Below are 27,488 nucleotides of genomic sequence, written 5' to 3'. Positions count from 1 at the left end.
CGGCTTCCTCTATCCTCTATAATCATGCAATATCATTTGCTCTACCCATGGCGCCTATGAACTGACCGAACCGCGGCACGTGCTTTGCATTCTATCTTACAAATGATATGGACAAGTTTTTCAAATTGGTCTAAATCGCTATTAGAATTAATAGGAATCGTTAAGAACTTACCGTTTAATTATTCACCATGCGTTTAGAAATCTGTTTAAGCATCGGTAATTCGTCAGTAGCTTGAAATAATTACATAAGGTGAAAATCAGTAGATAATCAAGCTAGTGTGGATCGAGCATTACTTATCGTACAACTGTAAGCGCTTGAGAAAAGGTGGATAATTGAATAATAATATTATAATTATGTACATAAATATACACAAAATTATGACAGAAATAGATGAAGAATTTAAGCGGGAAAATGAAGGATGTTAAGTATTATTGAATATAAATGTTCGTAATTCAAATAGATATTTATTCAAAAACCAGTGTATTTCGTGGCAAAATGTATAACGTCAGTTATTGATGCAATGCTCATGACGTATTCTCACTCACCCAGTCGCACTCATACGAATTCCTCCCTCTCTGTGATTTATACTCTTTACTACTTATATGTATATATATTTTTCTTTATGTTTGCTTATAGAATATTTAATATTTTTTTCTCTATTTATTCATCATTTCTGTTTCAATTCGTATCTGTACACATAGTATCACTGAATTTATCCCTAACACATCTTGAAGAACTGTATTACATACATAAACATATGCATGAAATCAATTTGAGACTAGTCATCCGACACCAAGCGATCTTAGTACCAAAATAGTAACATTTATTTGGTATCGGTAATTTACAATCGACGTACCAAAATAAACACAATGGCGTTTTATCTACACGTATTACCATTCCTTGGTGTAAAATTGTATGTACCCATACGTATTTTAAACAGTACATATAATTATTGATAATAGTTACATAATTGAACGACATATACATTTCTTGCACATTGCGCGTAGGATCATTATACGCATTTGTATTAACAAGAATGAATGCAATGACGCTATGCGTACAATATATCATTGTAATGTTAGAATTATTGATAATCTAATTACATATACAGTATGTGATATGGGCGCTTAGCCATTGTTTCAGCTATGCGGTACGTAATTTCCCGCGCACCCAAATGTTTGTTTTTATAATAAACGAGCTAATAATACGAGTTTTCCTTTCTAATTCGTAAAAGAAATCGCACAACAAATCACTCGTATCGATTTATTGAGTTAAAATTAATTATCTGTTGTATAATTGTTTTAACGTTTCTTTGTACTATTTTTATAAAAATATTTACCGATCTTTAACGGGAGAAAGTTTGTAAGTAGAACTATTTTCTTAGTTCTTACGAAGAGAAGGAGAAACTTATCGATTTCTCATTGCTAGCAAAGTCAAACTCGTATTATTGGCTTGAAAACAAATTGGCAACCTTTCGGTCGCCCTCGACTTCGTCGCGTGTCACTTGTGAGACTCGCACGACCGTCCTGGGAAACGGAAGCGCCACTCACTTCCTTCCTCATCCAAACAATTTTTCTCTTTTTCGTAAAATGATCTTAAGTATGTGCAAAGTATGTGCAGATGAGAGAGAACCAGACTACGTTGTCGTGGAAATTGTTCCAGAAATCATTCGGACACATCCAACGTCGCTAAATACGTGTAATAATCATAAACTATGAAAGTCAGTAAAAAATAATGAATAGTAGAAAGATCTACGTATTAGAAGCGGTTAATTTCTTTTTCTATCGCGTGAAACAAAAACATACTGTGAAAGTTGTAACAATATAAAATATATATTCGTGATTGATTAATATAATTTTTCGAAGTAGTAGTGAATAGAAAATATAGCTCATAATTATACTTCGATTCAACTGTAAACACATACATCATGCTCTATACCATTGCTAGCATTTAATGCAAATCTACGTCGCATAAGTAATTGATTTAGTCTTAAAAGTTAATGATTAAAGGGACACTCGTTATGTCCGAAAAGCCTCTTTTATATATTATACTTTATTTACTATTCAACGTGATATCACTTTTTATTTGTTTTTATATTTGTAATGATGCTAAGATAAAATAATCTTGCGTTGTCTTCGGCTTAATCTCTGAAGAGCCACGTCGATAAAGAACCAAAAGTTACGGCCCTGTTAAGCGCCGAAACATCTGTAATTTCTAGACGAGACTGAAATTTCCATGGCGATATATCAGAAGTTTCCCAGGACGAATAATTCAATGACAAAAATTGGCCAACAAGTTTCTCTTCATTTTCCAACAAAGTTATATTTCGTGAAAGTAAATATATATATATATACATATATATGTGTATGTATATATATAGTTACATATATATAAATATATATAAATACATACATATATATATATGTATGTATTTATATATAAGTAATTTCTATAACGTGTCGTTTTATAAACACGTACAATTAAAATGTACAATTTGTCCTTCAACGCAAATGTAAAATAAAAATTTGAAATCAAAAAGATAAAAGATGCTGGCCATTCTTTTCTGTCATCTGCTCGCTTCATTCGACGGACGCTTCTAAAATACTGCCAAAATTTCTCTACAAAAGCGAAGACCTTATTTCTGTTAAATTGCACCAATAAAGCATATGATCTACCTTAATTATCCTTTTTATTTTCAACAATACATCCCATTAATTAGCAGCATAAAAATTTAATTCAATTATACTGTATTACTTAAAAAGAATTCAAATGTATCGTGCAGCCTAATTAAGAGACAAAAAAATTAAAAGCCTTGCTTCCAATAGTATCGTAAGGCACATTTTCGACACGTCCCAAGTCTCTCAAGTTTTCAAGCGAGGGATGCATTTTACGGGGACGAAGCCGGGAAGCGACTCGATAGATCGGCTATTAAAGACCCACGCTGTTATCGAGAAAAGTAGTCGCCATGCATTAAAATAAAACGAAACAAAAGACAAAGTCACTCGCCTATGTGTACTCAAAAAGTATTCTTGAAAAAACGTGTAAAAAAAGTACATGTATATTTATTTTACATGTTCGTCGCATTAAATACACGACGAAACTCGCATACATCAACTTTACCGATACTAGTATATGTTCGAATCCATTGGATTTGATTGCATTCAATTAAGAAACAACAGAGACTTATTTTGCTTCAACGTGGTAAGAAATATCACGACCCATAGTGATTTATTAGTACATCCTCGAAAAATAGCGCACTACTCTTCTCGGGTAGCGACAGGAAACAACGTTAGATATTGCAATAAATATGGTATAGTAGAAGCTTGGACGATGCACGCTCCGTTAGAACCTGGCTCTGATGTAAACAGCGGAGGCATCGTGTTCTCCGTAACCAAGGCGTTTAGCGTGTTTGTAGACTTCATTCGCTGCTGCTGCTAGCGGCAATGGCTGTTCTAATTGATCGCTCATACCTAAAGAGAGTCTTAAGTCTTTTTGCATGTGTTGAAGTGGTAACTGCGTTGGGAAACCACCCTCGATGATAGCTGAAAAATTAAACCACATTGTAGTTATCGTTCAACCAGATCTAAATCTCAATTACGCTTGATCGATAAAGAAAAGAAAGACCGTAATACCTTTCCCTTTGTCAAGAATGGCAGGACATGCCAATGATGTTAATTCCAGTACCTCGAGGACATCCTTTTGCTGTAGACCGGCACGATCTGCTAGAGCCATACTCTCGGCTAAACCAGCAAGAGTTACGCCAGCCATCAGCTGAAGCACGAGATTCATTTTAGAAGCATTTCCTACTTCTCCAAGATAAAAACTATTTTTCCCCATTGCTTCGAAACAAGATTGGCATTCGTCGAACAGAGTTCGATCACCAGCCGCAAGGATCACTAAAGTACCCTCTTGCGCTTGTGTTTTGCTACCCTGCACTTGGGCCTCTAAGTAACGGCCACCCTTTGCTGTTATTGCCTCGGCGATATCTTGAGATGTTTCTGCATCTATACCAGTCATCTCCACATATCCTTTTTCCGGAGATATTTCTGTAAGGACTCCACAATTTCCAAACACCATCTAAAAAAGATTATCCATATTTTTTATATCTGTAACGACGTTAAGAAATCTTATGTAACAGGATCTGAAAGATAAGTCACGTCTTTTACTTACGTCTTTGGCAGCTTGAGGATCAGCCACACAGGAAAATGTAATATCTGCAGCGAGCACCACATCGGATGGCGTTAAACCTTGTTCTGCTCCAGCTTTTACAAAATCTGCACACTAATAGAAAAAAAGATCGTTCAATGTAAATTTTCAAATTTTTTAACTTGAATTTGAAATTTTGAAAACTGATGGGACCAACCGATCGATGTCAAAGCATGTAAACATAATTTTATGTAGAACATTTTCTCGTATAACGAAATAAAGTGATGTATTTGAGTGAAAAACATTCTTGTGCTTTTTTCTTTTTTTTTTTTTATTCAAAAATTGGGACCCTATTGTTACGGCCTTGATAAATTTTAGCGACATCGCTCGGTGCGACATGGTACTACGAACAAAGTCTAACGATAGCGGCTCCGGTAGATGTCGCCACAACGAGCCACTCGCCATTTGCGCCGTTATTCTGGTCACGTAGGTTGTCTGAACGGCTTCGAAGCTAAACGTTTCCAAGCTTGCTTGCCACATCAGCAAACGACGCCATTGCATCATCTAAAGATATTTCCCGCATACGGCCAAAAGGTGTATCTACATATTTATTGAGATTTAAAGGATTATAAATTCGTTTAGTTATTCTCGTAACCTAGAAGGAATTATGCTCTGATGAATTTCTAGAAGTTTCGAAACATTCCAATATGTCGACAATGTGTGATGAATCAATAGAAACCGTTAACATCATATCGAAGCAACTATGAAAACATTCATCACATGTAGATGTATATACATTACGGTTTACTGACGACAAATGTGGTAATATCTGTACCTTTATTTTGTTAAATTCGACCGAAAACTATCATATATAATACTACATTTTATATACGAAATAAAATTCTCTTTTAGATTTTCAAGCGTAAGACGACGCCATGCTTTTACAATATGTAATGGCGTCATTACTCTTTACACGCCATCCATATTTTTCTATCAAATATATTTATATTGACTATTAAATCATATTTAGTCGTATTAATATTACATTAGCGTAGTATATGTAATTCCTGTCTTAATTAATGTTTCTTATCGAATTTCGTATAATCATTAATAAACAGAAATTCCGATTGCTGAAAGAATATTCCTGGCATTAACGATTACGTATCTCGGCGTTTCTAGATGTGACCAGTCATAAGTCAGTTGTGTTGTCAACAAAGAAACAAGGAACACAAATAGTTTATTCTTTCGTTCCGGTCAATAAACAATCGTTGATTTGTGGAAGTTAAAATTGTCGAGAGTGGCCGCAATGAAGGTTCGTTTACTCTTATACCAATGAAACAAATAATTCCAAACAAATTTGTCAGACGGCACAGAAGTAGCATCGACTATGTGAAACGAATATGAAAACTGATTTGCGTCTTCTATTGTTTTGTTGCACGTGCGCAAGAGTAATCGAGCAGGAAGTGTACATCGATCGTATTCTTGACCTGTATTATCTTACAAATCCAATTTATTTCGGCAACTGCATGAAATTATTCATGTAGTTGTTATGTAAAAACATATATAATAAGAAGATAATTCATCATTCAATTGATGAATAAAATACGAACATATATATGTATATATTTATACAGTCAAAAGATCATGAAAGTATTATTTCTTTTCTATACTTATGGACGTTATATCGTACATATGATTCAGTACGTCTCGGGCTATAGGCGATGTACTTAAACCGTAAACGATAGAAAACAGACACTGAATAAGTGTTGAAGAAGAAATAGAAAAGAAGAGATGTAAAAAATATTTCTGGTCAAGGAACTTCTACTATTTCTTTCTTTTGTGTGACATGTGTATTGTGAAGCGATGGGTATGTCCACGCGTTCTCAATTGCTTACATCGTTGCCACGTCCACATTACAATATGAGCCCAGATTGTAAAACTGAAAACTAGATATGTATTTAAAATAGCTATTGTTACCAATTTTACTATTTTAAATGTATTTAATCTGTGTGAATTAAAATATGCTATTAGTATAGTTGAGTAAGTTGGTAAAAAATGTAAATGATTCTATTTTATAATTTTTATTTTAAGCCTGAAGAGTTGTTACAGGTAGAGATATCATCACTGTTTACGCTTAAACGTACCGAGGAATCATATAACAGGCTCAAGTTTATGCAGCTATACATATATGCCAATGAATAACCTTGGAGCTTCAATCAACTTGCTTACTGCTACAAAGCAAGAAATTCAATGATTTTCAAAAACGAATGCCATCGACTAAAAACTCCCAACTTTTGATAACGTGATAGCATAATTTAGATAATATTCAAAGCTCGCACCATGAATACATATGAATCGTGTATTTTAGATAATAATGATGTATATGACGCGTAACCGTATATAGATAGGAAAACATTCACTATTCTGCGCCATGAGCGATCATTTCGAATCTACGGAAACTCGTGGGTGGATGGTTATATACGCTAAACAGATTGCCGGTTTATTTAAACGACGGTGTGTAACGAAATACGATGGTACGCTAACTACAGTATATTCCTAGAATTCGTTTAAGTATTATTCCCGCTCGATTCATATTTTGTTAAAACTTTTATCACTCGATTCCAGATGTGCTTGGGATGATTCCAATTTAGCAACCTAGTTTTTTCCCTCGTGTATCCAAGTGGCGCGCTTTTTTTTTCAAGAAATAAACTGGGTCACACGATGGCAGCAAAGTGTGCGTATACACGTGTCCACCGACTAAAAGAATCGGACGAGTGAACAAGCACGAAAGCAACGTGCTAGAATATAAGTTGCAAAGGTGGCGGATGTAGACGCATACAAGCAGTGGTAGAGAGGTATAACGACCTTTGCGGCTCACAGTGAACGTGCGGAAATCATTTGTATAAAATTTCTAATCGCAAAGTTCGCGCTATTGTTAGTCGGTACGCGACGCACGATCAGGAAATAAAATGGCAACAGGAGGAGCGTGAGAACTCACGTAGAGAGAAACGATTTGTAGGTGGAAAGAACTCCCACAACGTTTCAGCAATTACATATCTCGGATAAGTTGCATAGTTGCATGCATGTTTCATGTTACTTAATAACGAAGAATAACGAGTGTTTTATAGGTCTATTTGTTATTTTATTATTTTTTTAATTATTTTGGAATTATTTTTAAAGTCTCAGATGTGTCCTACACCGATTATTATTATTATCAGCACAATCAAACCGGAAACTCGACTAGCAATTAATTTCACCGAACTGCTGATACGACACTAGCAAGAACGAGCATGTCGAGGCTAGAGGACCATAAAAGCAAAGTGGAAGAAGGGTACGTTTAGTAAGGGAGTAATTAGCGAGTCTCTAGGTAGGTACTCGTGCAACTTACTGTGGAAATTCTAAGGCTTGTTAAATGATGTAGTAGACAGGGTTCAGAATATATTTGTGAATATTTTAAGAGTAACAAAAAACTCGTAGAAACACGATACGATCTATGATTTTTAATTTAGAAACTTAAGTTATTATGAATAACATAAGTTATTCAAGGATCCCAGCTGTCGTAGATTAAGAGACAATTTTGAGGAGAAAGTTACTTAAGCTTTTACAAAATTCTATGTTATTAAGATAGACATTATGAAGATAAGATAACATTCAGAATGTCGCGAACATATCACAAACAATAGTATCTTTTTTAGATAGAAACGATACGCATCCCGATAGCTCGTGACGTATAGTACGGACAAAACGGGCGAATAAGCAGAACTTGAACGACACAGCCGTTCATTCAGACTATATGTATCTTGGGATACGTTGTACTTGGTATTCGTACGTCCCTGATCTATATCTACCAATCCTAAAAATATTTATAAACGGTAAAATATAATACGAGCAATAGGGTAGTAGTACATTTTAGTACATTTATTTGCATGCATATATTTGCAGTCAGATGAATAATTCACCTTTTAAAAATATCAAAATCGCGGTAGACTGGTAAAGGCCAAGGGAAGAAAGGCAACGAAGGACAGAAGCGACTAAAGGAAGCTTCGGAGCGAGCCTGCGCCGTCTAACCGACACGTATAAATAAAGAGTTGGATACCTGCGAGGTTGCCAGATCTCAGTAATATTGATCCACGAACCCGACACAGCCGTCAGCCGGGGGTCATACAGAGACACGTGGCAACATCGGCCTGTTCCCAGCTGATCGAGCTCTACTCACGTCTGCTCGACGGTCGACCGTGTCTCTCCGTTCCTTGGAGTTCTCTCGCTTCCGCACGAGCTCTCCCCTCTTTCTCTCATAACTAGCAACCGGCCACTTATCGCCTTGCCTCAAATCACAAGCCTTTCCTTTCTTACATCGCTGCACTCAACCATTCCACTTTAACTCGAATATGAAGCGAATGCTTCCTTCCACTTGTTAACTATACACGGTTGCGAGCGATATTATGCAATAAAGAAAAGCGTTACGCGCCAAACGGACAAGTACACGTCGTGTTTGTTCGCAAGAATAAAACATAGGAGAACCTCTAACGTATATCTTCGATTCTCCTCTACTCCATTCTGCTTTCATCGCAGCAGACGATTTTATGCCAATTTTATACCCGAGTTGCTACCATCGAAGTCGAAAGAACGTACTATCCTTTAAAATAGCTACTTCTCTTTTCTTCATCGTTACTATCCGTCCGATACCTTTCGACCCTCCTAAAACACCATGTGCCAACAGTGTTACGTAACAACAGTACCCAATTTGATACTAATATAATCTTTAGTTATTTAGGGATTGAGAAACAGATTCTCATAAATTCGTAAATATGTTGGAATCGATGAAATGTTTTGAATCGATGTTTTCACGAATAAAATAATGTTCCGCTTGATATGAAGCAACTCTGTTTATCTCGTGCGATATTCGTGTTTCTCGTTTCGTGATAAACACGATTTATAAAAGCTCTATAAATGCCATCAATCGACTTAAGGCATTTCCTTTGGAAGGATTCCTTCCTCCATTCTATTTATCGGTGTCATTACGTAACATATTTTTAGTCGATAAATCCATATTTATTTTCCATTTATGTTATCTTCCAATAATATTGAAAAATTATTAATATTGTGCAATACAAAGATCAAGTGTCACGTTTCGATGATGGGAAATCTTCTCTCATATTTTTTCTAATTAATTTACTATCGCAATATCGCATAAATCGCTCTGATAATAGCACTTGGAAATAATAAAAGAATTGTACGTTTCTTCCAACTGAAGAAATTATATAATGGAAACTAACCAGAGACTTAAGAGAGTAGGATAAGAAACCAAATGGCCCTACCCCTACAGTTGGTTCCCTTGGCCATGACCGACGAGAGAGAGAGATTATGTGTGTGTTGTGTGTGTGTGTGTGTGTGTGTGAGACAGAGAGAGAGAAGTCTTCGTGCAAGCTATAGAAGTTTAGCAATCAAGGTCAAATTCAATCTCGTTACGACTATGCACACAAATCAAGTTTCGAAACAAATTACGAAAACGATCTACAAGGTGTCGCACGAATTACGCAATCCCTATTAATTTTGATTCAAGCTTAGGGCATAATTCAATCAAACATTTGCGCCAAACTCACTCGCTTTGCTATATTTCATTGTGATAAAGCATTCCGTGATTTGTGACCTTGTTAAATTCTGTTTACGAGACACAACGAAGTGAAATTTGAAGTTGAAGCAAAAAAATAAAAAACGAAGTAAGAGAAGGAGAGGGGAGCCAAGGTAATCAAATATAATATACACAAATTGAGGCTTATCTAACATATCTGTAACTGGAGAATATGATGGAACTGTAGTTTCAAGCATTTATTATCGTGTCGAATATATACATAAGCATATATGACACTCAGCTTCTAAATGCGTCATTAATATCGTTTATGCGAGCGAGTTTGTTTGTTCATAGCTTTTTTTCATGCGCATCAATAGCGTATTATATATGTACATTTAAATTTATATTTTTTGCTAATTTTAGAACACTATGTATCTAGGTTGTGATGTTGTTATTAGTGATATTTCTTGCGTACTACACACACTATGGTTAATTTGAATACCTTTGATATTCATAAACGCGAAAAAGAATTTGTTAGAGATATAGGATTAGCATGCGATTGTTCAATCTACCCGAAGACCGTTCTCTAATGGCTAAATTACATCATACTTCTCTCTCTCTACGCTATGCTTTTCTTCTTTACATGACGTAGAAAACTCGCTCTTATTGAGCCCTATTCAAAATTGAACGTTAGCTACCGCTGACGGAGCTATCGTACCAAGGTCAATCTGGCAATTGTACACATGAACGGTTTAAACAAGTGATTTACAGGTGTGCGGTGGTTTTATTACGATAACGATTTTCGCATACTTTTGCTCCTTGCTCTAAAGTGATTAGTTTTCTCGATAGAATGGAACTAGAAACTTAATGATACTTTGCTCGATACCGATTGAAATTTGCATTGTCAGTACGTACGACAATTTGCAACAAATAGTTGAAGTAATGACAAATCGTTTTGTCAAGGTAATTAAAAATAATAAGTATATACTTAGCAAAGGAAAGAACAGATTTCTACTATATGTAATTTCAGGTTACGTAAATGATGAGTAGCTCCTAGAAGAAAAAGTCCAATTTTTAACAAAAATATCGGTGTTGTAGAAATCTGAAAGTCACCTCTGTTTTATAAATAAAGTGCTATATTTTTCCTATGGTATAGAGTAGACAGTTTTCAATAAACGTTCAGTCAAATATTTTTCTTCAAGCATTCTCTCAGTTGCAGCACTTTCGTTTCATGTTTGCGTATCATTTTAACTGAACGCACTTGGTACACAAACAGACACGCTTTCGAATGATCTTTGTAATCGTGAAAATAACAATTATACTGCGAGTACGTAACGATGTTCTTGCATCGAGTAAAAACTGGGATCACAGGTGTATACTAGATCGGTGTCACACGATAACCGAAACGATAAATAAATCTATATAAAAAAGATGGTCTTTAATCAAGAAAAAGAAGCGTTTCGTTTCACGGTCTACTTGTATGCGTTAATTTCTATGTTACCCGGAAACGAACGTGAGAAAAATACTTCATTGTGATTTCATTGAAACTTCCAATTAGAATATCGAATATTTTCTGAATACTGAAACTGAATACCAAACTAAACTACGGACGATACGCGAAGAAACGAAGGAAATCGTATCGCACGTTGCGAAATAAAAATTTCTTGAAAAAGAATTTGAAATTTTTTCGCTCGAGCAAAAGTAGCAGTGACGCTGTTCATCAGAGTGAAAAGATGGCAGATAAAAATGTGCTAATTAATGAGCATAAAAAGAATACTTAAGGAAACCATAGAAGAACATGTGTAGTAGAAAACACATTAATAAATAATTATACTATAAAAGTACGTATCTGAATAGGTGTAGTTGAGAATAGATAGATAGAAATAATCCTGGTGTGGTTAGCGAGGATGTGGGGACAATAGGCAGGAATCGGGCTAAAGGGCTGTGTCTGGTTGTGATCGGGTTCCCCTGATGGGGCGGTTCGTTGAGCGCGGTGCAGAGCGGCGTGGTAGGTTTCGCGTCGGCGCGGTTCTTGGAGCTCGCAACGTTGCCGGTTTTCCGAGACGATGGTTACCACGAGGAGCAGCCAGAGTCGAACGAATCTTTCACAGTCAGTTTTTGCCTTTGATAGGCGACGGACGACGTTAGACGTGTCGCGATGCACGAGTGTGTCATGTGACATACGAAACAACAGTAGAACCTTTGCGTTGCTGCTGCAAAGTTTGACAGGGCCGGCACGTAGAAACAGATAGAGTAACTACACACGAAGAAATAGAAAAAAAAAAAAAAAAAAAAGGAAAAAAAAAGAAAAAAGTAAACGCAACGGAAAACAGCGTGTTATGTGTGTGTGTGTGTGCGTGCGTGCGTGCGTGCGTGTATGTGTGGCTCGTTTGAATGTGTTATCCATTTATACGCGTAGCTGGGCGCGCGCGAGTGTTTCGATAGCTGTATAGTTAGCTGTGTGCAACGGTTATTGTATGCTGGCGGATTACCTTCCCGTCCAATTTCGGAACTCTGCAAGTCGTTCCATTAGAGCGCGCACAATTATGTTACCGGCTCGACACGGCAATAGCAGCAACATCACTGCCGTCACCATCAACAAATCCAGTAATTTCAGTACCTCCATAAGACACTGGGCCGGATTTTTTGCGAACGGTTAAGGATATACTACCAGTTAGCTGGTCGCTATCTCAGAGCCGAGACACTCGGTGCTTCGTGGCTTGTCCATGATCCTCGCTTAGGTACGTAACACAATAGAGAAAATACAAATAGAAAAAGAAAAGAGAAGAGAGCAGAGAAAACAAACTAAAAAGAAAAGAAAGAATATTATCATGTATGTAATAAACACGTTTCATATATTTTTGCAAAAGCATGTTCAATGCGTGCGGAAATCTCGTAAAGAAATGACAATGTACGCTTTTACGTTAGCAAACCTCCTCCTCTTCTTGAGAAATTATAAATAATAATCATTGAACGTGTACATCCGCTGTATTACTTGCTGATTCGAAAATAACGCAGAATTTTAAACGAATTTAACAGAAGAGCATTAAAGTCGATCGATTGGTAAATTTTGGATTTCGCGACGATACATCAGGACATGGGATTTCTTGGTTGTATGCGTGGAAATCGTCATATTACAGGTCATAGGAATGAGGGAGCGAGTTTTCACGTGGGACTCGTGGTGGTGGTTAATAGTCCTTCTCATTGCGGTGCACGTTACGGATACGCAGGACGCAACGTTCATTACGGAAAAAACGTCGCCGTCCTCGCGTGTAGAATGTGCCACGGGTTGCGAGTGCTTGGACAATGGAAAAAGCCTACTGTGCCGGGAACGAAACTTCCTTGGACTCGGTCTGTCCAAGCAAGTCACCAATGTCGTGTTGAGGAACGTCGGAGCCGCTACCATACCCGTTTCCGCCCTCGAGCCAGCGATTCGTCTCAAGAGTCTCGCCTGGACTTCGAGTGGAATCGAGAGGATAGAACCTGGCGCATTCCTCGCGACAACGTTCCTCGCACATCTCAACTTAGGTGACAATAGGCTGACGGAATTCCCGTCAGACGTCTTCCATCCGCTGCAACAACTACAGTACCTGAATCTCACCGGAAACCGGTTGACCACACTCCCGCGAGCATCGTTCCAGGGTTTGGATTGGCTCGAGGAAATCGACTTGTCACGCAATCGACTCTCAGTACTTCCCTATCAAGTGTTCGCTTTGTCCAAGTCTTTGGCACGGTTGGATCTTTCCGGTAATTTGTTGGTATCCTTGCCGGATCACAGTTTCAGGCCCAACAAAAATCTCCAGGAACTCGTCCTGTCCGCCAACAGACTCACCAAACTTCCACCCCGTTTATTTTCCGGCTTGAATCAATTGAAGATCTTGGAGCTGTCCGATAACGAGATCGATACAGTTCCGCGCGGTCTGTTCTCCGATCTCGTATCGTTGCAGCACCTCGATCTTTCTGGGAATCCTATCACGCGTTTGACAAGCATCACGTTCCACAGCCTGTCGAATTTAAGATGGCTCAGCTTGAAGAATCTACCGGTCACGGTGCTTCCATACGATGTATGGCGACCAGTGAGGAAACTACGCACTCTATTGCTTTCCGGAACAAGACTAGAGGCCCTTCGTAACGAAGACTTGAAAGGATTAGATAAATTAGAGACATTGGAAGTGAATAACAGCCCGTTACGCGAGATCTCTCGATGTACCCTGGATCGTACACCGGCACTACGTAAAATCGATCTACGCGATAGCAATTTGACCTTCCTACCGGCAAACGTGGCGCAGCTATCGTTTCTGAGTGAGCTGCAGCTGCAAGGTAACCCATGGGCCTGCGATTGCCGTATGTTCTGGTTCGTAAAGTGGGCCGAAAGCAAGGAGCACCTACGAACCGTTTTTCAAAGTGGATTTCGCTGCGGCGACGAAATCGACGGTACTGCCGATATCCTTCAAACCCTTCGTTACTTGAAATGCGCACCGCCAAATTTGATATACGCTACGCCCACGCAGCAACATCTTCTATTAAACCCCGTGCTACTCGAATGTGAATTCAATGGCAATCCCACACCGTCATTAACATGGGTTACGCCGACGCTTCAGGTACTGCATTGGAATCCTGATCCAGCATTTCCCGACGCTTTTGTCGAACATCCTCCCGTACACGGATGGGAACAAAGTGTACCGTTCATTGATGATGGTCGTATACGTATCCTCGAGAATGGATCTTTGTACATAGCGACGTTGCTCAGGCAGGATGTTGGACAATACAAGTGTTACGCGGTGAATCCGATTGCCAATGCCACCACCTATATTAGTTTGCAGATGAATCCAATAACGTTAAACAGAATCAGGATCATGAGCATATTGGTAGGAGCTGCCAGTGCGACGGCCTTTCTTCTCCTAACGCTTCTCTTGCAACTGCTTCGTTATCTTTTGCTGAAGTAAGTATTTTCTCCCGTTTCAGTGCAATTCAACACCGATTATTATTATCGCTTGATGTATAAGTGCCATTGCGTTCGAAAATAATAATGCGCAGGTGTGCATCATCTGTGCTAGCTTCGTTACCTCGCGTACCTATAGTCGATACTTTTTTTCTCTTCTCCCTTGTAAAATAGAAAAATGCATTGTATTCGATATATTCAATTGTAACTACGAATTCGTGTGAAACTGATATCGTTCGCGGGTTATGCAATTTCTATCGTTGTATATAAAATCGTTCGTTTCCTCTCGTTTCAGATGCGGCTGTCTAAACTGGTGTATGTGCTGTGGACGGGTGGGTTCCACACCTAGAGCAAAGCAGATTTACCAAATGTTGGATAATATCGAGCAATACAAGAGTCAACAACTCGAGAGACTACGCGAGAATTACACTCAACAAGTGCATAGAATAAAAGAGAACTGTGCTCAACAAGTAGAATGGATTCGAGACAGCTACGAAGGTCAAATGAGACACATTAGAGACATACGGGACTACGGAACGAGCCACCTTACGGCTCTCAGAGACCAGTATTATGATCAGGTAATGAAACATTTACTGGAAAGTTCGTTATTCAACGTAGAATTATTAAATATGTCCTCCTCCTCGCATTCGCGTAACACCGTTAGAGATTACTTTGAAACACAGTTGTACGAGTTCGTCAGGTTTTAAATAATTTCCACAAAGAACGAGAAATATGTCAAAGGAAAGATCAGACGTCATGGCGTGCAAACGTTTCACAATGTTGTTTTTCTGATCTCGAAACAGGTGAGGAAAGTACGGGATTACTCGACGAGTCAGCTCAATTGGGTGCGAGAAAACTATGTCTTCCAGCGTAACAAGATAAGAAAGTTCAGCGCCCATCAGGTGCTAAGACTACGCGAGAGTTACAAGTATCAACAGCAAACACTGAACAAGGTACTAGAGAATCTACCGAACTTGTATTTCGATAATTGCCGGAGCGGCTCTTGCGGAAAGAGCGATTCGATGGTATTTGATGCAAAAGACGATGGACCCATCCGCATGGATACTTACTTTAAAGCAAAGATCGACGATCTGGCGAACGGCGTTAGTTTAGAGGATGTCAACAGCGAATATTACACGCCAACGGAACTTTCGTCGACCAGTCCTCATGGAAATGCAATGGAGGGGATCCATATAAACTACATCGAGGAGATGGGCCCACCGATTCGATTTGATCCGTTGTACAATGTATCACCGCATTCGATAATTCTACACAGTATCGACGAGGACGGAAGCTCACTGTCGGTGTACAAAGATGCAGACAATGCCAAGTCAGTTTTCAAAGGCTTGAGCAGCGAAGTCTTAGCCAAAGAGCCTAAAGAAACGCCAGAAAGTTTCGGTCTCCTTGCACCTAGCTCCAGTTTGCCTGACCTACCGCGTGAAACCAAACTTTAGACGAATTTGATGACAAGTGTTAACACAAAAGGGTACTAACCTTTCTTTATATAGCAAGATTACAATTAAGACGAGAATGTACTGCCACTGGATCATTATGTGAGAAAAATATATAGAAGTGCCTCTACATCGGTAAGTGAGATTGTATTCGCAAGAACGAACGGTGGTATCTTTCTCTATCGTGGGACTTCTTGAAATCCGATTGTTCTTTATTCGTCCTTTAAAATGTCTTATTTGCTCCTTTAAAAATGCTTCAAAACAAACATATACCTCGATGAACGATAAGAGAAGAACGCCTACGAGTATCAAAGGCTGCGAGTGTCCCTTTGCAAACATCGATCAAGCCAATGATTGTGTGTGCGTGAGTGTTGTTTAAGGAGAACTAAAGAAAAGACAAGAAACAAAAAAAAAAAAAAAAATATCGCGGACAGTTGCCAAGGATTTTTCTGTGATTCGATCGATGACCTTGTAATCTGTCCGCCCTTACACTTTGTGCTTTTTATCATTGTTGTTATCATCGCTCAGCACAAACGATAACAATCGACGATCGTCAGACAAAGAAAACGCTGGAAAGAAACGCAAGATGTCATAGTGTTACTGCCAACCCTGCCGTAAGCCAATTTCAAAATAAAAAGCTAAAGCTCAAAAAACAAATTGAGAAAGCAAAAAAGAAGATAAAAGAAGGAAGAGACAGAACTGACGCGTGTATAAACGGGTCCGTACTAATTTTCGCCTAATTGTCAATTTCACCCGAAGGTCAACGATTTTGAAGAAATCGATAGATTCACTTTTATTCTTCTGTAAATAAATGTGCGTGTGACTTTATCAGTTTACGGAGACGTGAGACTACAATTTTTATGAAAAATTGAACTCAGTACCGGTATACACGATCGCCGAAGATTATTCACTGATCGAGGTCCGACGAAACCGATACACTGTTTGTTATTCCGTCTAGACTACATACTCTTCTTTCCTTTTTTCTTTTCGCTTTCTATTTCGAAAAATTCGAGTGTCCAGACATTGGAACGCATGTTATCTTTTTCTTACTTTTCCAATGTCCGCGGATGTCTTTAAACCTATTCCCTGTTCGGTAAAATACAAATTGTTGGAAATATAGAAATATACAATTATTTAACAGAAAAAAAAGCTATCTTTGTCGAGAACAACACAAATACATGTACTTAATTAAATATCATCAATAACACTGTTGTACCAATCGTTCCGAAAAGAAAAACTTTCGAGATGTATCAAAGAAGATAATAAGTGATATTTCTAAATTCTTTTATCATGTCAAGCTTCTATTGCCACAATCCAACTGATACAAGCACGTACAAAAAATTCTAGCAGATCTATAACGAAAATAGCCTTTTCTTAAATATCATACTCTATATTTTTATATTATCCGCGTCTTTCCTCTTTAATATGAAACGTGAACTGAATTTTAAATATCTAATTAAATTATACCGAGTTAAAAATTTTATCCCGATTTTAAATATAAAAAGATTATAAAAAATTTAAGGATCCACATTTGAGATATTTGATTATTCGGGTACACTAACTAAAGTAATTACGACGAGAGAGATCTCTAACCACAAGTGTTAAATAGAAGAATATTCTAATCACGATAATCATAATCAGCTCGAGAACGGCCCTATTATAAGCTTCGAACATCAGACCACTCCTTTTTCTTCGTCTGCTTTTCTATGTGCAAAATCCAAACGATATCGATCGCGGAAAAGAAGAACCGAACACAGTTAGATTCTCATCATTGGTACGATGTTTTAAATAAGCTTATTAGATAATGCATGTTCTATGAGCTGTTGTCTACTTCCCTGACAATGTTTTACTCTAATTGGAGAAACTTGGAGAGATAGATCTGTAACCTTTTGTATATCCAGAGAACCGTTCGTTGACGTTATATTATCTATTCCGAGTCTCCACTTTATCTATGTGATTAAAGAAACAAAGAAAAGAATAATACAATTATAAAATCTATCAATGTATTTGAAAGTTATAAAAAATTATTTTTTCAATCGTATAAACGATTATCTCCTTCTTCGTACGCATGCCACAAAATGGTTCGAACGTATATGTACATCGAATTATTACTTCTTGAATCGTTAGAAATATGCAATTTTTTTTTTTTTTTTTTTTTTTTTTTTTTAAGAATAAAATACGCTTAGTTCGAAACGGGAAAGTAGAACTGAATTTCTTCCCTGCCATTAGATACAAAAAGTGTCTAAAGGTCACCCCAATTATTTTTAAATTCACACTAAATTTATCTTGCGTTGTATTCTAAAGTGGATTCAATTGACTGTATATGATCGCAAATCAACCCTTCCAAAGGCACGGTAGTCATAAATTTGCCACCGTTTTCCGCGCCGAGAAGTGGTTCTCAAACTGTGGTTACAGTTTGACGCTGTACCGTTAATTCAAGCGAAGAAATTAATATCACGCGTGCTATTCAATTTACTGAATTTCACTTTAGAATTTCTAACAAAACTGTGACGATAAAACTATACGATGCCGCGAAAAAGAATTTCGTTCTATTATCAGAGTTCTCTTGTACGATAATTTATCAACTAATAACATTAGTAAATCGACAAGGTAGAAACTATGGATTATAAACATCTCCTTTACAATTTTATAATTTTTGTTCACAAACGATAATCGGATAACTAACAGATAGATTTTTCAAATTCACTCGTAAAATTTCATTTCACGTTACTAGAAAAATATGTCACTGTCGTACGAAGGTATTTATTAATATCGTAACTTGTCAAATTTCACTGATAATATTAGTTCAATTGTGCAAAATGATCCAGGTTACTCGTTTCAAGACAAAACGACTTTCATGTAACGAATCACGTTCGATAACTGAAAAGATGATCGGACGCGTATACGTAATCAAACTTGATGTATATATTGTAAGTTTAATGCGTAGAAAATGCTGCGCGCATGCAATCCCGTTTCTTAAGCAGCGGAACTTAAAGTTCGTGGTAATATATGTACGTTGAAACGCAAGAGATCCCGATTTTCTTTCTTTTCAAATCTTTTCCCTCTCTTCTGCGCGTTGAATCGCCCCTCGCGGCCCCCACCACACACGTTGCATGCCGGCGAAACGAACAAGACAACTAGCTAACGCATGTAACGGTGCTCCGCCGTTATTTTTGGAACGCTTCAGCGACTCGAAGGAGATAAAATTTTATCATCCCTCGAAAACGGGGACGCGACATAACGCGGCAAAAAGTATACATCACGGGATACAAGGCATCGTGCTCGAGCAAGAAACTGTTGCTACCGTGAATGACGCTGCGGGAAAATAGATTCGAGTCGCGTCTCATGACAGAACGAAGGAAAGCAAACCGATTAGGTGATTGGTGTGGCCGACGTGGATCTTAGCGGTGGTATGGTAACGTGCCACACGCGAGTCGGTTTTTAATTGCCCTTTCCGTGTACCGACGCGCGCGTGCGCCGTCATATTATAATTACATTACGTTTCATACGAAAAGTATCGCGTCACTCGAATCTCGTGGCAACGTTGTAATAAACTTGTCATCGTAACATTTCGACAGTTTGTCACCTTTGTTATCTAGACATTTTCATTATCAACAAACCGGTTTGAACGAAATTTAGTTTACATTGACGTATAATGTTAATTTTTCAAGGCGAAAATCAGTATTTCTATTATTGAAAAGGCTTTTCCGGTAGAAAATTTCATCGAACTTCGATATTGTATATATATATATATGTTAAAATTTCACTTGTTATCTTCGAGTAATTATTCGCTGAAGCGCACGCGATCAAAACCTATGCGAAAGTACGTCGAATATATTTGTAAGATTGGCAAATTGAGGAAAAGTTACTTCTATGCGACGAAAGTCTGAATGTTTCTCTTTTAAGCAAAATGTCGTAATACGAAATAACGAAGACATAATTACGTGCTTTTAAGATTTGCCCAAACGAAATTACGTTAGGTACCGCTAAAAGCTGTTCCTTAAACGTTTATTTTCGATGCTGGAATCGGAATTTATACGTCATATCTATCGATCCAAGGAACTGATTATAGGATTATCCATTAATCGTTAAACACTCATTAACGTTCTTAGATATACAAATTAGGTGGCTACAGATGTACTTCATCAGAACAATCACTCGTCAAAAATAGGCTGTGGAATACCACGAGATGATTCGTTCCACGATACGTATTATGTGTAGCAAAATGAAAGATAATGTAAATCGCGCGTCTGCACTATATTTTGTTATATTAAATATTCAAATTGCGCGTAGTTTTTCAATGAACAAAAGTTCCTGCTATGAAAATACGATTTCGCCGACTTTTGAGTGCTTTTGGTAGTTTGTATTTTTTTGCATTTTTTATGCCTGCTACTGAAAACACGTGTTACGAATGCCAATAAGAATTTGTGAAATATTTATTTTTGGAAAAATAATACTTGTAGAAAAAAAATTAGAACATTTTCTTGAAAAAAGAACAAAAAAAAAAAATTACTTCCACTCTCTTGTTCCTATATATTTATATATATTCCTTCCTTTTTTACACTTAAATCAAAGAAATTATAAATCACTGGGAATATATATATATTTTGTCAATATTATGGATTTCAATATAACGATAAAATGCAAAGGAAGAAGTCCTAAAAATGTTTCAACTGATACATATCCCACTTCTTCCATCGTATATCACGCGATAGTCAAGAGTTATTGAATTACTTTACAATTCAAATAAGTAGGTACCTGTGCTCCTGCAGAATTTTTCATTTTTTTGCCTAATAAATAATTTAGTTTTTTGTTACCATCTTAATGTTTGTTTTCAACAACAATTTAAGTAGTTTTAAGCATAAGCTGAACATGCAGCAAGATCAATAAACGAGATTGTTTATCAAAATATCTTCTTTTTCTCTTTTCCCTAGCTTCCACAAAATCATTTAAACATTTTATTGAAAAAAGAAACGTCATCCGCGAAATTTTTGATGGCAGAATTCAAATTGTCAGAGTAATAACGTTTTGTTAATTGAAGGTAGGATACGAAGTAGGAAAAATGAAACACGGCCATATCATTCTTGCTGACAATGCAACAATAAAATTAATAGCGAATACCGTGTTAAGAATTTGTATAAAATTAGATACATTCAGATCATATATATCCTGCCGAAAAATGAAATTTCAATTTTTTCTTAATGCAAATTCAAATTTTATGTAATTATATGACTATTTGAAATTTAATATATTTCAAAATAAAAAAGTATATCGAATATATCTATTTTTCAATTGATAAAAATTAATTAATATTTTTTATTATTTTTATTGCCTATTGTTCGTATTCAATTTATCGTGTTAAAATAAAATTAATCTTATAAATTAGCGTTAATAATTTATATGAAATGTGACCTCTTTTTTTATAATTATGAAGATATCACTTACGGCAATAAAACAACCATATTGCAATTGTAATTGCATTACAACGTAAGTAAATGAATTGCACATACCTTTTCCTGCGTCCGATTCCATACAATCACGCTGTGTCCACTGTTGATTAGGTTTTTTACAATACCACTTCCCATGATTCCCAAACCAAGGAACCCAAATTTCAAGTTTGAAGGAAGGATGTTTTTTTCTTTAAGTGTTTGCGACAATGTTTCCACGTCCAAAGGAGGTGTCACCTATTGTATTAAGTAATAACATATTAACAATTAATATAATTTCAAGTACCTATGTAACAGTAAACTATATTTCGAGGTTAAAAAATAAGAATAAGTAAACATAACCATCTTTTTTTTTAAATTGAAAAAACATTAAAACTCCTTTAAGATATTAACAAAATTTAAAGACAAAACAAATTACTTTGAAATACAACTTAGAACTTGACTGTAATACATTTTTTACAGTTTTCATAATATAATATAGCTTTACAAATACAAAAATAATGATGAAAATGACTCGTGTATGATTAAAAAATTACATTACTTCATAAAAATAAGATTTTTGTTGATTGAAAATCTGGAATTTGTGTTAAATGATACTAGTTTTATATCGATGGAAAGGAATTAAAGAAGGCATAATATTGTTGTTGTTTATTTATTTACATGAATGGGTAAAAGTTGTTCGAATTTAGTATTCTAAAAGACGCAAGTTCCTGTTCCTAGTGAGTATTCAATTAAAAATATCTACTATTATAATTTAATCTTTTTCGAATTAAGAATAATTAAACAATATCATAAGAGAAAACTTCTTAAAAAAAAATATATACTTTCGTATATGTCAATCATGGAATAACAAAGTAAAATATACTTACAGGTCTAGCAATATTCGCTGGCCTGTTAAGAAGAGTTGATCCTGATTTTCTGAGAGGAGTAGAATGATTTAACGCAGGACTAATGCTGCCAACTCTATTACTATTACTTGTACTTGATTCTCTCCGTTGCTTTTTGGCTGGACGACGGGCATCGCTTGCACCAGAGTCCAATCTTTTAGTTTTTGGTGTTTCCTAAACCAATGATTTCGTGTCATATTTTGTACTATATATTAATTCCAGAATATGACACTTCATATTCATATTAATAGCATGATTTATTAAATTTGTTTTGTAATTTCAACGTATCAAAATGCATATATTTTAATTCTACTGTTTGTTATAATATGTAATATAAATCTAACCTTACGAGGTTTAGTTGTTTTTACTATATTTTTCTTCTCAGATATGCTTTCTTCTTTAAGTCTGTCGAACAAAGAGTCTGGGTCTAAGCCATCTTCAAATACCTAGAGCAAATAATACTATAATAAATGGTATATAGCTAATAATTTTTTATAAAATTTTTTTTAATATACTGTAGTAAACAATAATAGTTATAAGATATTATATTATATTATATTATATTTTAATAAATTTCATTACATTATATATATATCACAGAAACATGTACATTAAACAGTTTTCATTTTATTCGTATAGCTTACCTCTCCATTAGCAATAAATTCCTCTATTGCTTCTACTGCATCTTTAAATGCACCAGATTTACTAGACTTTACCAGAGTATCTTTGTATTCTAGATATGGTTTTATATTAGATTCCTCTATCCATGCGCTACAATAAATATTTATGTAAGTTTCAAAAGTTAATATATTACAAAACATGAAAAATAAATAACTTTATCCAAACTTACTAATTATTTGTTCCAAAGAAGAAAATACATTGAACTGGCCCCTTCTTAGTATTTGTTGGTTTCTTCAAATCCTTTGAAGGATTTGACACCTTAAGATGTCATGGAGAAATTAGTATTTAGAATAAAAATGACGATAAACGTATTCTCCATATTTGGTAACAAAATAAAGGTATAACATCATATTTATAAATAACAATATTAATAATATTCATAAATCTGTATCTCATGTGCATTATATTTCATGTTTTATAATAAACAATTAAATGTTATAAACATAAAAATGCAAATGTAAATAAATTATATATTGTTTTATTCATCGTAGTAATGTACTTATTTGATCAAATTAAATATTTACAAATACGTAAATTTTAAATGTGTCAATATTTTTCATTTAAATAATTTAAATATAAATACTGGATAAATACTGAATGTTGAATATAATTTAAACGATGATATATACAAATAAAGCATAAAATTATTCAGTCATATCAAATTTTATTCATAAACTACATATAAAATAGAAGCAAATAATAAATAGATTATTACAAATAGACATATAATGTATAATCAATTATATGATTTGCTCAATTTTCAAATGAAGAAAATCATAATTAGCGCGCGAATATTTTAGAGGGACTGATCTTGCAATAAAACCAAATTATCTGTTTCTAATGAGAAAAGAAATAATTTAAACAATAACTGCTTGGATATACGTAATGTAAACATAAAATTTAGCTTATCTAAGAACATCATGGGTAAATAACATAATTTAGGTTATATTTTCGTAGTCTGCGCGCCAATTTGAATTTAAAAAACGGATATAGTGGGAGATATGTAATAAGAAGTAACAGGAGCATAAAATATATCAATTTATAATAGTATGGTATACAGTTAAGCGGAGCACGAAATGTTCCCGCCAAAATGATGGCCGCGTTTGACTTCGTGGCGCGTACAACCAAGCAAAGTATAGTTAATATAGAACCGTTAGTAGTTAACTCCAACTTACCCGACCAGGCCAAGGCGAAAATCCTTTCATCTTGGCCCTGAAATCCATAAAGATATCAATTATTAATCACCGCCATTTGGATTGCACTATTTTTATTCTAAACATCCATTGATTAACACATAATAAGTACACACCATACAAGATCACCCAGCTTGAATACCTCCGACATAATATATCGTCCCTATTGCTCTCACAATCGGCAAGCGACTGACTGAGCAGTAGAGCGTCGTTTGTGCATGACGACGTGATCCAAATACCCCCACCAACATACAAGACTCAAATGAGTATCTTATTACCATTTTTGGGTTTAGTTAACCAAATAAACTATACCAATATATATTTATCTATTATTTGGACCAAATTTAATAGCTTTGTCAAAATAATAATATTTAAATAATGTTAACTTGTAATTGCTTACTTCCGCTAACAGGAAAAATTCAGATTTGTTAGATTCCCGTCCTACAACCTAATTCTCAACATCGTCTTATGAATAACCAATCAAAATTTGATCTCAAACTTATAATTATTTTATACAAAATTTGAAACAAATGAATAAAATGATACCTAAAAATAAAAATAACAATTCTGTCAATAAAAGAAATATTTATTGACAAGTAACAGGAAAATGTTCAATGTCTGATAAAGGTATGAAAATGATAGACGTGAAAGTGTAAGGAAATCTAAGTTCACGGCGATACAGCCTTGCCAGCTGTCAGCCATCGATTGTAAGAACTATTGCTGTCTTAGAAAGCAGCAGTACCTACGAAAACAGTATCTTTGATTTCTTCTACGTAATCAAAATAATATACCGCGCTTCGAATAAATTTCACCAGGAATGGATAGTAATATTCATAACAATATGGTATGTTTCATAAATGATGCTGATCGTAATAAATATTTCAAAGGCTCTAATGAACAATTTACAATTTGTCTCTGATTGCCAGAATACCTTTTATTTGGTAAACATATTTCACATGCGTAAAATAATATTTCTATGTATTATAATACACGTTATGCACAAATACTGACATGAAAATGTCGATAAAAACATTGTCCGCAATGATCCTCGTTTGTTTCTTGAGAGTGATTTAGAATAAGAGATTAAATAAAATAAAAACAATAAAATAAAAAAAACCTTATACTTTGTTATATTGTTTTAATTACCTCAACACTGGAGATATATAAAAAATAACATTTTTAACCAAAATATAAACAATATTTTATATCTTTAATTATTTGAAATCTTTTATTGATAAAGAATATTAAAGATGAGTAATTTAATTTTAGCCTCCACAAACAAACAGTAACTTAAATGAGGAACCATCATCCCAAAATGAAATACCTACACTAGCTGTGTCTGTATCAGTTATACAAAATGATATAATCAATTCGGGAAACATTGCTGCAGCACAAACTTCAATTGAAGACCGTATGGTACGATACAAATTTTTCGTTACATTATGGAAAATTATTATTATTAAGGAGATTATGATTATAGACTGGAGGAGAAGACATTCCACCTCCAAAGGCAGATTTTTCAGCTCCACCACCTTATGAAGTTGCCACAAAATTACCTAGTTATGAGGAAGTACAACGTGAAAAAACATTACAAGGGGAACCTTACCCTCAAATCCACATGGTAATTGATTTAATTACATAGTATTGTTACTAATTAATTACAATATCCTTTTAAAAATCAAATGTATATTATGCAATTGAATAATATTTTTATAGCCTGAGAATATTAGAACACCAGCAAGGCCTTTAACAATATTGGCTATAGATACTGAAGTTGTAGAAGGAGATCCAGAGAGTACTTTACTTGGCACTGATTTTATGTTCTTTACAGCATTTTTGGGTAAATTGAATAATATATACCTGTATATTATACATATTTCTACATATTTCTATTTTTACATTTATATCTAAATAATATATATTCCAATAACAGTTGCATTTTGCTTTAATTGGATCGGATTTTTATTAATGATGTGCTTCTGTCATACAATTGCATCTCGATATGGAGCACTGTCTGGTTTTGGTTTATCTTTGTCAAAATGGACATTTATTGTTAAACATTCCACTGATCTTGCATCACGTGAAAATTCATGGCTATGGTGGTTGATAATGGGATTTGGTTAGTATTTTGTTATTGACACTACTTCTAAATATTTACATTAATATATGTGCTACATTTAATTTTTAGGAGTTTTGATTTGTGCACGTGCTATTATTCAATATTTGAACATCAAACGTGGTTGGAGACTACTACCTGGAAGTGCTCAGGAACGCTTACTCTTTTTTTATTAAGCCATTAAACTTGCACTTTTATCTAACTTGGCTTTAGAACAAACAGCATTTCTATCTGGGGTTGTATTTATATAATATATAATCTACACCCTCTAAAAATATATATTACTTAATATTGGCTATGTGTACTATTCTATTATTAGAAAAAAGAAAAATTAAAGTTATTAAGACTATTTGCCAAATTTGCTTATGTATGAGATAAACAGAGCAAGGTAAAAACAGAAATAAGATAACTTTTGCACACTATTTTATGTATTAATATCACATAGATAAAATAAACTGTAAATTTTTATTGCTCAAATAGTATGGACAATGCTTTAATGTGAAATATTATTTACATGTTGTTCATTTGTACGAACAGATACACATAAGAATTGTTTCGTGACATCTGGGATATATGTAAGTTTATTACATATAAAATTGGAATTATGAGTAAAAGAATTTATTTTCTAAGAAGAAACATATAACCATTGTCCGTAGACAGGTATTGAAGTATAAAAGTTCTAATAGTGATATTGTGTAATACCTTCTAGTACTAGGTAAGCTTCTAGAATTTTGAATATGATCTATATATTGATAATCTGCATTGCTTGTTTGTATATTACTATAATTTATAGAGAGAATCCTTATTGAATTTAAAAATATAAGTTACTCATAAAATATACATATGTGTGGTTATGTATATATGTGTGTATATGTACACACATAAATGTATAAAAGAATTACTGCGAATCTATATACATTATATGTTATATTGTCAGAAACTTCATTGTTATATACTTATTACAACAATATAAAAAGCTAATATGTCTTATATTTTTTTATCCATTGTTATGTAAATATATTTTTCTGTATTAATTTTAACACAGCTTTAAA

General features: G+C 35.0%; 3 protein-coding genes and 1 long non-coding RNA gene across 4 annotated transcripts; 3 read left to right on the top strand and 1 right to left on the bottom strand.

Annotated features, from left to right (window-relative positions):
- Positions 1-2,673: 2,673 nt before the first annotated feature.
- Positions 2,674-24,563, bottom strand: Ndf (Nucleosome-destabilizing factor). Its single transcript, XM_072007981.1, has 10 exons — positions 24,437-24,563; positions 24,303-24,339; positions 23,297-23,385; positions 23,091-23,217; positions 22,791-22,892; positions 22,429-22,620; positions 21,623-21,796; positions 4,172-4,282; positions 3,634-4,078; positions 2,674-3,543 (listed from the first exon to the last, which is right to left on the bottom strand). Exons 1-10 carry the CDS (start codon positions 24,469-24,471, stop codon positions 3,344-3,346), a joined length of 1,512 nt encoding a protein of 503 aa, XP_071864082.1. The 5' UTR covers positions 24,472-24,563; the 3' UTR covers positions 2,674-3,343.
- On the top strand, positions 4,639-7,664 carry LOC139989524 (uncharacterized). Its single transcript, XR_011800353.1, has 3 exons — positions 4,639-6,681; positions 6,773-7,275; positions 7,366-7,664. It is a non-coding gene; the product is annotated as an uncharacterized lncRNA (long non-coding RNA).
- LOC139989512 (uncharacterized) lies at positions 11,554-19,139 on the top strand. Its single transcript, XM_072007978.1, has 4 exons — positions 11,554-12,460; positions 12,860-14,661; positions 14,957-15,239; positions 15,465-19,139. Exons 2-4 carry the CDS (start codon positions 12,869-12,871, stop codon positions 16,113-16,115), a joined length of 2,727 nt encoding a protein of 908 aa, XP_071864079.1. The 5' UTR covers positions 11,554-12,460; positions 12,860-12,868; the 3' UTR covers positions 16,116-19,139.
- Positions 24,564-24,988: 425 nt separating the features above from the next.
- Ndfip (Nedd4 family interacting protein) lies at positions 24,989-27,417 on the top strand. The gene is made up of 6 exons (XM_072007995.1): positions 24,989-25,164; positions 25,590-25,736; positions 25,801-25,941; positions 26,037-26,160; positions 26,254-26,439; positions 26,509-27,417. The coding sequence occupies exons 1-6, from the start codon at positions 25,138-25,140 to the stop codon at positions 26,610-26,612; spliced, it is 729 nt and encodes a 242-aa protein (XP_071864096.1). The 5' UTR covers positions 24,989-25,137; the 3' UTR covers positions 26,613-27,417.
- Positions 27,418-27,488: the final 71 nt, after the last annotated feature.

Source organism: Bombus fervidus, chromosome 7 (assembly GCF_041682495.2).
Source record: "Bombus fervidus isolate BK054 chromosome 7, iyBomFerv1, whole genome shotgun sequence".
NCBI classification, from domain to species: domain Eukaryota; kingdom Metazoa; phylum Arthropoda; class Insecta; order Hymenoptera; family Apidae; genus Bombus; species Bombus fervidus.
This window is presented reverse-complemented; position numbering and strand designations above follow the sequence as displayed.

Excerpts from the sequence above, each read along its gene's own strand:
- LOC139989512 (XM_072007978.1), top strand. The coding sequence starts at position 12,869 with ATGAGGGAGCGAGTTTTCACGTGGGACTCGTGGTGGTGGTTAATAGTC. Across the intron at positions 14,662-14,956 it reads CTTCGTTATCTTTTGCTGAA|ATGCGGCTGTCTAAACTGGT; the intron begins GTAAGTATTTTC and ends CTCTCGTTTCAG. Across the intron at positions 15,240-15,464 it reads GAGACCAGTATTATGATCAG|GTGAGGAAAGTACGGGATTA; the intron begins GTAATGAAACAT and ends ATCTCGAAACAG.
- Ndfip (XM_072007995.1), top strand. The coding sequence starts at position 25,138 with ATGGATAGTAATATTCATAACAATATG. Across the intron at positions 25,165-25,589 it reads GTAATATTCATAACAATATG|CCTCCACAAACAAACAGTAA; the intron begins GTATGTTTCATA and ends ATTTAATTTTAG. Across the intron at positions 26,440-26,508 it reads GTGGTTGATAATGGGATTTG|GAGTTTTGATTTGTGCACGT; the intron begins GTTAGTATTTTG and ends TTTAATTTTTAG.
- Ndf (XM_072007981.1), bottom strand. The coding sequence starts at position 24,471 with ATGTCGGAGGTATTCAAGCTGGGTGATCTTGTATG. Across the intron at positions 23,386-24,302 it reads TTTCGCCTTGGCCTGGTCGG|GTGTCAAATCCTTCAAAGGA; the intron begins GTAAGTTGGAGT and ends TGACATCTTAAG. Across the intron at positions 22,621-22,790 it reads AAACAACTAAACCTCGTAAG|GAAACACCAAAAACTAAAAG; the intron begins GTTAGATTTATA and ends TCATTGGTTTAG.